At 42.1% G+C, this 12794-nt stretch overlaps 2 protein-coding genes across 6 annotated transcripts in view; one reads left to right on the top strand and one right to left on the bottom strand.

Moving 5' to 3' along the window:
- POLR3G (RNA polymerase III subunit G) overlaps positions 1-5577 on the bottom strand; it is a 44419-nt gene extending 38842 nt beyond the window's left edge. For 2 of the 5 annotated variants that reach the window (XM_023215054.3, XM_031935434.1), the window contains exon 1: positions 2358-2522. The gene's annotated coding sequence lies outside the window, so the exon portion shown is untranslated. Of the gene's footprint in view, positions 1-2357; positions 2523-5461 lie in introns of those variants that run through there. The other 3 variants (XM_023215050.3, XM_023215051.2, XM_023215052.3) reach the window with 2 other exon arrangements.
- The window catches only part of MBLAC2 (metallo-beta-lactamase domain containing 2), a 19138-nt gene continuing 8948 nt past the window's right edge, over positions 2605-12794 (top strand). The window contains exon 1 of the mRNA XM_023215049.2: positions 2605-3538. Coding sequence (XP_023070817.1) covers positions 3085-3538 — 454 coding nt within the window. The 5' untranslated portion in view covers positions 2605-3084. The remainder of the gene's footprint in view (positions 3539-12794) is intronic.

The following is a 12794-nucleotide window of genomic DNA, read 5'->3' as shown; positions in this document are numbered from 1 at the left end:
CTCTCCCTTTCAATCCACTCTGCAGTCTAGGGTATCTTTCTGGAATACAAATCTTGACATGTGACTCTCCTTAAAAGAGCTTTGGAGTCTTTCTGCCTCTCACCACATGCACCCCACGCTGTGGCCAAATCAACCATTGCATGCCTGGAGTGCCCTTCCTGCCACATCCACCTAAGTCCCAGGTTCTTTTCAGATGCCATGCAAATGACACTTTCTCCATGACAATTTCTTCCACCCTACATGGAGATAGGCCTCTCCCTTCTCTGTGTTTCCCAAGTACTACTCTGCTTTTAAGCCCTTTTTACAATCATGTTGAAACTGTCAGCTCTTATCTGTCTCCCAGGGAGGCTCTTCAATCCAATCAAGTATTTATTAAGCACCCTCATCGTCAGGCTGTCTTCTATGAATTGAGAACACAGTAGTGAGCAAAACAAAATCTCTCCTCTCATGAAGCTCAGAGTCTGAGGTAAGAAACTGACAAAATATATTTTATAGGAAATGTCAGGAAGTGACAAGAAGAAAAATAAAGACAGGAAACATGGATGCTATTGTGGAAAGGGTGGCTGAAGAAGTCCTCTCTTATTCAGTGATATCTGAGCATAAGCCTGACAAAAGTAAAGCAAAGAGCCATGCAGAGAATTAAAAAAGGATATCCAGTGAGATGTGGGATGCAGGCAGAGGGACCAGGAAGTGTGAAGTTCTCCTTGGAAACTTATTCTCCTTTTTATGTCCCCATTACTAACCAAAGCCTGGCAAAAGTTCAATCATTATTGGGCAAATTATTGCTGAGTTCATGGCCTAGTAGAGATATCACTCCATTTCACCACTAGTGGCTCACTTCTGCCTAAAGAAAAAGTACCCAGACTACTGAGGGCCCTATATTACTCTGCTGAGAATGCCCTAAAAGTAGTCTTTTAAGGCCTGCTCAAAAGCCACTCTTCAAGAATCCCTTCCATCTGTATTCTTATTGAATCGAGTTTTTACTTTCTGTGGTACATACCCTGTAATGCTTTATCTTGTAAGTAATTGTGTACAGACATTATCTTCCTTAAAACTCCTGAGAATCCAGATCATGACCTTTTTACACAATTCTGTTCATGAATTATCTAGCTCAGCGACTTGTGCATAAGGATAGCCCCCAACTGAGTAACCGAATAATCTCTACCAAGATTAGCAAAGTATTTAGAAAAGCTGCATGCCCACCAAAGACTTTAGGAGGCTAGGAAAAGAGCGGATACCTCTCCTTCCATGAAGGCTTATTAGTAGTTGTCACAGTAACAGTTTTCATAATTCTTTTGTAATGCTGTCTCATGAGTCTCTTTATCATTCTTCCTGGCTAAGTTGGGAGGTCAAGTTCTCAAGGGAATTTCTGAAGCCTAAATAGATGCTTCTGGCCGGGTGTAGTGGCTCACACCTGTAATCCCAGCACTTTGGGAGGCTGAGGCAGGCGGATCACTTGAGGTCAGGAGTTCAAGACTAGCCTGGCCAACATAGTGAAACCCCGTTTCTACTAAAAATACAAAATTAGCCGGGTGCAGTGGCGGGCGCCTGTAATCTCGGCTCCTTGGGAGGCTGAGGCAGGAAAATCCCTTGAACCCAGGAGGCGGAGGTTGCAGTGAGACGAGATTGCGCCACTGCACTCCAGCCTGGGCAATAGAGGCTCTGTCTCAAAAAAACAAAAAACAAAACAAAAAAAAAACTAAATAGATGCTTCAATAGCTGGGAAGTGGGGAGTGGAGACAGTGACCTTAAGTTAACAGAGCGGATGATTTATGTGGCTGGCGGGGCCACACCCAGTCATTATTCACTTTTCCCGTCCTCACCAGGTGCTCCTTTTCTTTATTTGAGCCTTTCTACCAACTCGCTTTACTCTCTTCCAAGGGCAGACCAAACCAAAAAAAAAAAAAAGAGGGTGGATACAGAATTTTATTTTTTGGAAGACAAACCACATTAACAACTTCCTTCCCTACGATATAAAATGCCAACAGTTACGAAAACAGATACTGAGTAGTCGGTCCTCAGCTGCAATCTGCGGCAATGACTAGTGCCTTAACAAATCATAAAGTCACTGGATTTGGAAAATAACCTACTATCAGTAAGAGCATAAATACCCTTCTAACTCACTGCAAACAGTCCCAGGAGTGGAGACTGGGTAAGATCTGGAAATTCAACTTAAAAAATTCTGAAGGGAGCAGGACAAGGAGGGGAGGTATCAAGCTATCTCCAAACGCCCCTCAACCCAGAGGCGCTTTAATGAATCTCTACCCCCGACTTCCCCCACAACTTCTCCACAAGCCCCTTTAACTCCCCTCTACCCTCCCCACCCCTCCCAAGTCTTCGATTGCTTCCTCGGTTACCTGTTCCCTAAGTCTCGAAGCTTGGGCAAAACTCTGCAGCGGAAGCGCCGGCCGGCGAGGAAGGGCTGCTGGCAGAGAACACCGGCGCTCGAGAGCCGTTCGTTCCACCTCAGGAGAATCTCGCACCGCCCTCCACGCGGCCCCAGGACCGCGGCGTGAGCCCTACCAACTAGCCCCGCCCACTCCCCAGGCAGGCCCCACCCCCTCGGTAGAGAGCTTTTTTGCCCTTGGCAGGCTCCGTAGTCTCCATACAACCTGCTAGGCCCCACACTTTCCGCGCCAGCTGGGAGTGCGCGCCGTGGGGAGCCAGTGGGTGGGCGGTCCTAGCGCTTCCCACCCTTGCTCCGGGCCTCTGCTGTCACACGCCTGGGGTGGCGAAAGGGTCGCCACCTGAGTCTCCATTCTGCTGCAGTGGTCCCTGCGTTAAGCTCCCTCGTGGTGCGCCTGCCGAGGCTGCTGTAACTCCTGCACCCCCGTGCTGGTGGCGCAGCCTCTGCTTGCTGCCGACCTGGCGGGAGGGTGCGAGAGCGCACGCTACAGGCAGCGTCGGTCTGCGTCCTTTCTCCTACTATTCTGACTCCCGCATCCCCCGCCCCCGCCTCACTCAGCGCCTCCTCCCTGGCTGCAGGCAGACGGCTCCACACAGCCGCAGCGCTCGGTGTCTATACAGCCTGTGGGGAGACTCGCACGCCCACACTCACTCCGCCTGGCTGCATCCCTGCCCAGCATGTCGGCGCTCGAGTGGTACGCCCACAAGTCTCTAGGCGATGGTATCTTCTGGATTCAAGAACGCTTCTACGAGTCGGGCAACCGTGCCAACATCTGGCTGGTGCGCGGCTCCGAGCAGGACGTGGTGATCGATACAGGCCTGGGGCTGCGCAGCCTCCCGGAGTACCTGTACTCCTCCGGCCTCTTGCAGGACCGCGGGGCCAAAGAGGACGCGGCGCACCGGCCGCTGCTTGCCGTGGCCACCCACGTGCACTTCGACCACTCCGGCGGCCTTTACCAGTTCGACCGGGTGGCCGTGCACCACGCCGAGGCCGAGGCGCTGGCTCGCGGGGACAACTTTGAGACCGTGACCTGGCTCTCCGATAGCGAGGTGGTGCGGGCGCCCAGCCCCGGCTGGAGGGCCAGACAGTTCCGGGTACAGGCGGTGCAGCCCACCCTCATCCTGCAGGATGGTAATGGGCCCCCGCGGGCGCGCGCTCTCGTTAAGGGAGGGTATTGGGAAGAGACTGTCCTGAGTGCCGCATGTTGCAGACTTGCGTGGCCGTAAAGGGGATTATTTTGGCACCTCGCAGAACCACTTCTGTTACACCCTTCCCTGACTAAAAACCCACTTGACCAGAGCCAAAGCCATCACAGCCTTCCCTGCCAGAGGCCAGCTCTGGCACCGTGTAGCAATTCTGAGTACTTCTTTGAAAGCCAGCACCAACCCCTCCCTAGCCAGTTTCCTGCGTCGGCTATAGTAGTAACACTACAGAGACTTGTGACTGACTAGGGATTTCTTATTCTTTCCCTAAGCACCTGCCCGACATTTCCAGGAGCTTTCGTAGTGAGTAGACTTTTAAGGAATGACGCCCCACGGGGAGTGCATGTCATGATCTGTGCTTTTGAGAACTGCAGACTTCATCAGCTTGGTCACCACCGGGTATGGGCAGTTCCCACCTGTAGCCTTAGAAAGTCATCAGACCAGTGATTCCAATCCGCTAATGCGATTGGAAACCTCTCAGATAGGTTTCTGTTCTTGATGTTGACTCACGATTGCAAAAGCTTAATAGTAATCATAAACGTAGAATATATCTGAGTCTAAATTTATGACATATCTAGTCCGGTTGAAAGCAAAGCCTGAGAAAGATCAATAAGGAAGTAATTTTCGGTAGAGGTAAATTATGTGGACTAATGCATAGGTAGCCATGGTCGTCTTTGGCTCTGTAAAAGACAAATGTGGAATTCAGAGAGAAATTCATGGAATGAAAATAAATAGATTAGAATGGGCCTTAGCCTATTCTCCCTACGCAAGGACTTAATGAGCTAATTTGCCACATCAGCAATATTTGGTATATTAGTTTTCTATTTTCTTTTTAGAATACTTTTGATTTCATTTTATCCTCACAACACATTTAAAGTGAGGCCACTGACCTCCCAGTTAAATGGCTTGCCTGAGCCAGATCATGATAAAAGCTAGGATATGAATCTAGGCACAATAGATCAAGGCATGCAGAACGTACATAAATCCTACCTCATAAATATATGATGACAATTCTGAGTAGAATGTGAAAGGCCCCTTCTTTCCTTTAGCGTGAGACCATTTTAATTACCAATTTGGTTTATTAAAGCATGCCTCTATATAGTAGAAAAAGCCAGTTGCTGCAGTATAATGAAGCTCACTTTATGACCAAACAATATGGCAAATAATGAAATATTTTACAAAAATCAGTTTATCTCACAGATGACATCTTACTCATTTGAGATATTTTTAAAATTGCAGTATTATATTGTACTTATGGGTGCTAAAAAAAAAATTGCAAGATTCTGTACCTCACCCCCACCCAACGAAAGTCTTCATTAAAGTTTTAAATCTAAAATTAAAAAAAAAATGGTTTAGATGGGAGTCTTACATTATCTGACAATATGAGATGAAAGTACATGTACATTAAATTTTAATTTACATTAAAGTCACACCTAATTACTGTATTTCTTGACAAAAATGGGTACTTTTAGGGGTAAGATTTCCATGCAGTTGATGGGTATTCAGACTAAATTCTGACACCCGGACCAAAAATGTTTACATTAGTATTAAAATATACTTAAATTATTGAAAAGAATAAATTACTTTTGAAATTGACTTTTGATTCCGTATAGCAATGGGAAATCACAGGTGAAAGAATGATAGGGATTGTTTTATAGATGAAGAAAGAACCCATGCAGGCCTGTGTATCATGCAAGAGGTCATATCGCCCATCTCGAAAAGAGCTGGGACTAGAACCCAGGTTTCCAGTTAATGGTAGAATCCTAACATTTCGGGAGCTGAAAGGGGCCTGCAAACTACTTGTGTGGTGCTTTAAGCCTTTAAAAGGGTGAAAAGAAAGCTTAATGTTTACCAGACACTTTGAAGGTGATAGTACTGTGTTACCAAAAGTTGTTTTTCATGAGGAGCTGGATGCCCCACCCTCTCAAGTAGTGTCTAATTTCCTCTCTTCTCAAGAATATTAATTTCCCGTATCTTCTGAATGATGTGGCCTGCTAACTTGCTGTTAACATAATCCAGATGCCTGGGAGGATACATAAAATATTTGTATTAAAAATTTGTATACAGTTACACACATGAACAGCATAAAGTATTCATTGCTTTGGTAGAATGCAAGGAGCTGAAATCATTTATTACATTTCCTTTAATGAATTGATGATTGCTTGTCATGGAGAAGCATAAATCTGTGCACTGTATCTCTAACCCAAAAGCCAACTTGTAAATGAGGGACAAGGAGGGAATAGTCATATCATCCAGTGCATTATCTGGATGAAAAAGCAACTCACCTTACTAATAGTGAAATGGTTATCTTCCTCTAAGATAGCAGTAGACCTTAAATTGACATAGCACATACCTCTTGAGTGGGCATACATCATTTTGCCCATTTTTCACTAAAGTGATACAAAGTTCTGGCATTGTGATCCCTATTACATACATGTTTAAATCATATGCCCAGTGTCACCAAGATATTATCTCAGAGGCGTGATTTCAGGCAGGCTTAAGTCATTTGCAGAGGCTAAAACAGGTTGTAGGAAGGTGGCGAATTGAACAGACACATCTAATTTGGCTCTCTTCCGAAGCATCATTAATATACTGTAAAGAAACCATGATTTAAATGTAAATCCCCATTGGCTGGGGGAACTGTTTCGGATGCTAGAAAGTAGATGTGGTGACTAAGTTAACAGTTTTATACTATGCCAGCAAAGGGAAATTAAGAGCCGATTCAGTTTCCACTGCAGAAGCCTTAAAAAATACAGGAATTAGCAATAGGCAGTACCTCAGTGGCGGCAAAGGGAAGAGTAAGTAGAATTTCTTGAAAACCTTTTAAGAAGCTCTTAAAACTCTAGTGAATGCCCCTCCCTCTCCCATCCAATTTGTTTATTCTCTAGGGATAGTAAAACAAAGGAGTTTCTTGATTGAAGGATGCCAAATTACTATTGAGCTTAAGGGCTCAGTATGGAAAACAGGAGAAAGAAAGAGTGTGTGTGTGTGTGTGTGTGTCCGTGTGTGTGTCCGTCCGTCCTACTAGTTTCCCAGAAGGATGAGAGCCAGGCCTTTCCCTACCCAGGTAGGAAATTAGAAAAATGTTATCTAGGGAATCTGCCTCCTAGAGAAAAGATGAAGATACCAATGTAGAGGAATACCTAAGAAATCCTGGCCTCTTTCTCTAGTGTGAAGCCTCAGTCACCAGGCCCCATGCATGTGCTGCAAGCAGCCTTCTTGTCCCCCCTTCTTTTTTTTAATTGATACCTAATAGTTGTAATTACTTGTGAGGTACGTGTGATATTTTGATAAATGCATGCAATGTAATGATCAAATCAGGTTATTTAGAATATCTACCACCCTTCAAACATTTATGATTTCTTTGTGTCAGAAACATTCCAAATCTTCTAGCTATTTTGAAACATACAATAAATCCTTATTAACTCGTCTATCAAACGCTGGAACTTATTTATTTTATCTAATTGTATTTTTGTACCCATTAACCAATCTCTTCATTCCCTTCCCCCACCCTTTCCAGCCTCTGTTAACCACCATACTAGCACTACCTCCCACATATGAGTGTGAACGTGAGGTATTTGTCATTTTGTGCCTGGCTTCTTTCACTTAACGTAATGCCCTCCAGTTCCATCCGTGTTGCTGCAAGTGACAGAATTTCATTATTTTTTGTGAGTGAATAATTCCACTGTGTATATTGTCCCACACTGTCTTTATCCGTTCATCTGCTGATGGACAGTTAGGTTGATTCCACATCTTGGCTATTGTAAATATTGCTGCAGTAAACATGGGAATGCAGTTATCTCTTTAGTATTCTGATTTCCTTTCTTTTGGATGTATATACCCAGCAGTGGGATTGCTGGGTCATATGGTAGTTCTATTTTCAGTTTGTTGAGGAACCTTCATACTATTTTCAATAGTTGCTGTACTAATTTACATCCCCACTAACAATGTACAAGCATTCCCCTTTCTCCACATCCTTGTCAGCATCTGTTATTTTCTATCTTTTTGACAATAGCCATTTTTACTCATGCCCCCGAACTCTTAAATAGGCAACCAAGCATTATTTTAAAAATCTGAGAAAATTCTCTAACATGAGATCAACTATTAAACAGCATAAAGCAATTTGAGAGTGGGGAACTATCATCAGTATCATCAGGGGATAAGACAAGCTATTGCATTCAAGATACCTAAGAGTCAATAAGGATGCTTTAAAAATAAATAGCAGAACAATATTCACCAAAAAAAAAAAAAGCTCTCGGAATTTAAAACATCAGAAATTACGCAGCAGTAGGTCTAGAAGATAAAGTTGAAAAACTTACTAAAGAGCAATAAAGGAAAATAGAAACCAGGAGAGAAAAAGACTAAAATAAGTAGGAGGACCAGTTTGGAGAATCCAGCCTTAGAATAATGGATACAGAGATAGGACAGAGACAGCGAAAGAAAAGAAATAGTAGGGCAGCCGAGCACAGTGACTCATGCCTGTAATCCCAACAATTTGAAAGGCCGAGGAGGGCGGATCACCTGAGGTCAGGAGTTCAAGACCAGCCTGGCCAACATGGTGAAACCCCGTCTCTACTAAAAATACAAAAATTAGCTGGGTGTGATGGTGCATGCCTCTAATCCCAGCTACTCGGGAGGCTGAAACAGGAGAATCCCCCGAACTCTGGAGGGAGAGGTTGCAGTGAGCCGAGATCGTGCCATTGCACCCCAGCCTAGGCAACAGAGCTAGATTCTGTCTCAAAGAAAAAGAAAAAAAAAAAAAAAAAAGAAATAGTAGAGGTAGAGGTAATCCAGTAATATATCACACAATTAAAGGATACAAATTTTCCAGATTGAAAGGGCCCACAGAATTCACAGGACAATAGATGAAAACACATCCAAACCCAAGCATGTTATTGTAAAATTTCAGAACACTGAGATCAAAGAAGATTTTACAAGCTTTAAGAAATGTAAACAAAAGAGTTGTACTCAGAATAGAATGGTTTTGGAGCTAGCAAAGAAGAAATCTTGCCTTCCAATTTGAATGAAAATGATTTCCGATCTAAAATTCGATATCCCACTATTAATCAAGTTCTCAAATTATTTCCCACATACTGTTTCTTAGAAAGCTACTAGGATATGCCCCTTCAAAATAAGGGAGTGATATAGTAAACAGGAAATAGAATTCAAAAGAAAGCATCAGGAAGATGCAACAGATGACACTCTAATAATGCTAATACCCCAGGCTTAGAGGGTCCAGACTGGAGCAGTTGAATCATAATTCTTTCTCAGGGGGATGTGATGGTATGTGGAGAGTGGGGAGTAAAGAGAACTAAAAATGCTATTTCACAGTGGAAGTCAATGGCTAACAAAATTTTAAACCCAAGAAATAATACATGCATGAAATCAGAGTATACCCAATTGGTAAATATGGAAATGGAGTATAACCATTATTTAGAGATAACTATATCTGGTAGAGGTAACTACCAGAAGAAATAGCTGAGATTGTTAGAAGTGGGTGCATCATGGAAGCAAGATTGGAGATAGAGCAAAAATGGAGCAAGTAAATTTTTTTCTTACATTTTAAGCCCCTCTGAAATATTTTATTCAAATATGCACATATATATTTTTGTGTATAAACTGAAATTTTAAAAGATAGAGGATGCCGTGTTGGAAAGAGTGTGTAAGAGAAGTCTAGAATGACTGGAATCTGGACAATTAAATCAGGATGAAGTTGGAAGGATTTTGTGTATGTGTGTGCTTGTGTGTTTATGATACACTTCATAGGCATTTCTGGTTCTTGTAAGAGAGGTGCTCATGAAATTCTATGTGTGAGCATTATCAGCATATTGAAAGCATTTTTAAAGCCACAGGATAATGGCAGAACTAATGATATTCAGCAACCATGGCCTTATTGGTTGCTTACAGTTGGTATCTATTTTGATAGGCGGGTACTTACATTTTATCTATTGCTAAATATTTTAATATCACCTGGATATAACCAAAGATCAGTATGATTCTGTCCCTGAATTGGTAATTCTCTATAGCTTCTTCTTAGGATCAGTCTTTTATATTTAACCTTTCTCTACGTTTATTAAACAGTTGGTCTCCAGTAGCTCTATTACTAAATCAACTTAGAAATAATTTATTTGCCTTACCTGCCAATCATACAGGAAGTGGTAGTGGTTTGTAATCACTAGAGGTGCCTTAAATCTGGACTAATTATCCTATAAAGGAATTCTGGTCCCTTACGACTGGAATGTGAAGAACTCTGGGAGTGTCCGAAACCATCTTAATGTCACTACTGGGATTCAGACAAGACAAAATGGGCAGATGAAGCAGCAAACGAGGCTCTGCCCTGACGTAGATTTCAGCTACCCAGGACAGATGCCAGCTGGCTTTTTGCTCTTGTGTCCTGGCAGTACCATCAGGACAAAAATTCTTTCAGAGAATTTAGCCCTATGATTATACAGTGCTTGGCATCATCCATTAGAAAAGTCATTTAGGCATGATGACAGTGGTTCTAGATTTTTGGTATGCAGGAGCTTGTTAAAAATAGCAAGTTCTAGGCTTTAACACCTAAGTTTGGATGCTGTAGGGCTTGTGTGTGACAAAGGAATCCTTATCTTTAACAGTCCCCAGGTGATTCTGATGCAGAAGTTCTGCATACCATAATTTGCGAGATATATTATTTTATAGAATTACATTGCATAGCATTGTATAGTGCAGTTATGGCTATGCAGTATTTTACATCATCCTTCTTTACATGTTGTCATAACTGAAGAGGCAGTGCTGCCTGAGCAGTAGTTCTCAAAGCATGGTCCTCACCAACAGCTTTAGTATTGCCTGGGAGCTTGTTAGAAATGTAGATTCTCGGGCACTAGTCTTATCAGTGCAGTAATTGGGGGTGGGGCCCAGCAGTCTGTGTTTTAATAAGCATTACAGGGAATTCTGATGCACACTAAAGTTTGAAAACTACTAGCATAGGTCCTTGCTTCCCAAACTTTCTTTCCCGTAATCACCTTGGTTGTTTGTTCAGCATACAGATTTCAGACTCTTCCCCAAAAGATTAATTCAGAAACTTTGGAGTGGGTCTAGAAACTTGTGTGTTTAACATGTATTACAGGTGATTCTTATTGTTACCAGCAGTGAATCCATATGGGTCTGCAGCAGTCTCACTTCTTGCGTCCTCAGAAGAAAGAATTCAACTGAGGAGCAGAAGGCAGAGGAGAGACCGAGGCAAGTTTTAGAGCAGGAGCGAAGGTTTATTAAAAAGCTTTAGAGCAGTAATGAAAGGAAGAAGGCCACTTGGAAGAAGGCCAGGCGGGCAACTTGAGACATCAAGTGCGCAGTTTGACTTTTTGCTTTGGGGTTTTATATGTTCTCATACTTCTGGGGTCTTGCATCTCTTCTCCCCTAATTCTTCCGTTGGGGTGGGCTTTCTGCATGTGCAGTGGCCTGCCAGTGCTTGGGAGGTGAGCGCATGCAATGTGTTTACTGGAGTTTTATATATATTCACTTGAGGCATTCTTCCCTTACCAGTTGAATGTCCCTGGAAGGTCATATACCAGTTAAACGCCATTTTGCCTCTTAATGCACATGCTTGAGTCCACTCACCCACCTCTTAAAATCTTATTGGGAAGCTGCTGATCATCAGTTTCAGGTGTTTCTGCCTATTGGGAGACTGCTTTACCCTGGCATGAGCTGCAGCTGATTCTTAGAGAGATTTTAGAGAGAGCGTTTCAGCAACCACCTGACCATCACCTGACATTCCTGATGCGTGTGTGGGGTTGCGGAGAGCCCTCTCCTGCCCTGCTTATGCCTGACTAGCTACCCAGTATACCATTATCACAGGCAAATTCTAGAAGTCTGGATTAGATTTGTTTTTCAAACTATTGCATGCATGAAAAACACCTGGACTGCTGCTACTGCTACTGGTCTTCAGATCATGCTTTGAGCAGTACTGTTGTAGAGACAGATCAGTTCACAATGGAAGAAGGGGAAAATGATACAGATAATGACACAAATGGCTCTTCAAAAGTAAATAATTGGGAATTCAAAGTATTAAGAAAGGCCTTTTGGAAAATTGTTAAGGCTCTTGACTTTTGCCCAAAGGACCTTCTGTATGAGAAGAAAATAGCACTTTACAGGGCATAATATTATTACATTTCATCTCACTAGGAACTGTGGCCACGGTAGATTAGCAAACTACCAAAGAGACTCTCTACTGATAAGATTAAATTTAGTAATTCTTTAAAATGAAATTCTAACCAAACTGTTTTCCATTTCCCACTAGGTACTGTAAAATTTTAGTCCTTTCTACCCCACCCCTGCAAAAAATTTAGTCCCAGTTTTAAATCATCTTGTTTAAGTACTAATGTTACTCAAATAACAAGGAATTTCTTTACTCCTAAATTCAGAAAAGAAATAATGTGAATCCCTGGGCCTATAAAGCAAAAGCCAGAAGTACCAGCATATTCAGAAAATGTATTTGAAGCATTATGCTTATCTTTAAAATTACTGAATTTTTTTGCATTCAGTTCTATTATATCCCTTTTAATAGCTTTTTATGAATTAGATATAATTCATATACCATAAAATTCACCCATTTAACATGTATAATTCAGTGGTTTTTAATCTTTTCAGTTGTACATCCATTACAGTCAATTCGAGAATATTTTTCTTACCTTTGAAACAAATAGCCCCTTCTTTTAGCCATCATCCCCCTCAACATCCCCAGCCCCCTATCCCCACTCCAGATTTGTCTATTCTGGACATTTCATTTAAGTGGAAAAATACAACATGTGGACCTTCACAATTGCCTTCACTTAGCATTATGATTTCAAGGTTTATCCATGTTGAAGGGTGAATCAGTACTTCATTTATTTTTATTACCGAATAGTATTTCATTTTATGAATATGTATCATATTTTAATACCCATTTATCCATCGATGTACATTTGGATTGTTTCCACTTACATCTTTTTAACAGCTTTATTAAGCTGTTAAAAGTGTTCAAGAACACTTCTGTTAACCCTGAAAGTTTCCTCCTGCTTTTTTTTTTCAGTCACCTACTTCCACCCCTGGCCTCACTGATCTGTTTTGTGTTGTTGTAGTTTTGATTTTCCGAAAATTTTCTATAAATACAATCATGCCATAGATAGATAGATAGATAGATAGATAGATAGATAGATAGATAGATAGAT

The sequence above is a fragment of the Piliocolobus tephrosceles genome, chromosome 4 (genome assembly GCF_002776525.5).
Source record: "Piliocolobus tephrosceles isolate RC106 chromosome 4, ASM277652v3, whole genome shotgun sequence".
NCBI lineage: Eukaryota > Metazoa > Chordata > Mammalia > Primates > Cercopithecidae > Piliocolobus > Piliocolobus tephrosceles.
Note: the sequence above shows the minus strand (reverse complement) of the source record. Positions and strands in the feature narration are given on the sequence as shown.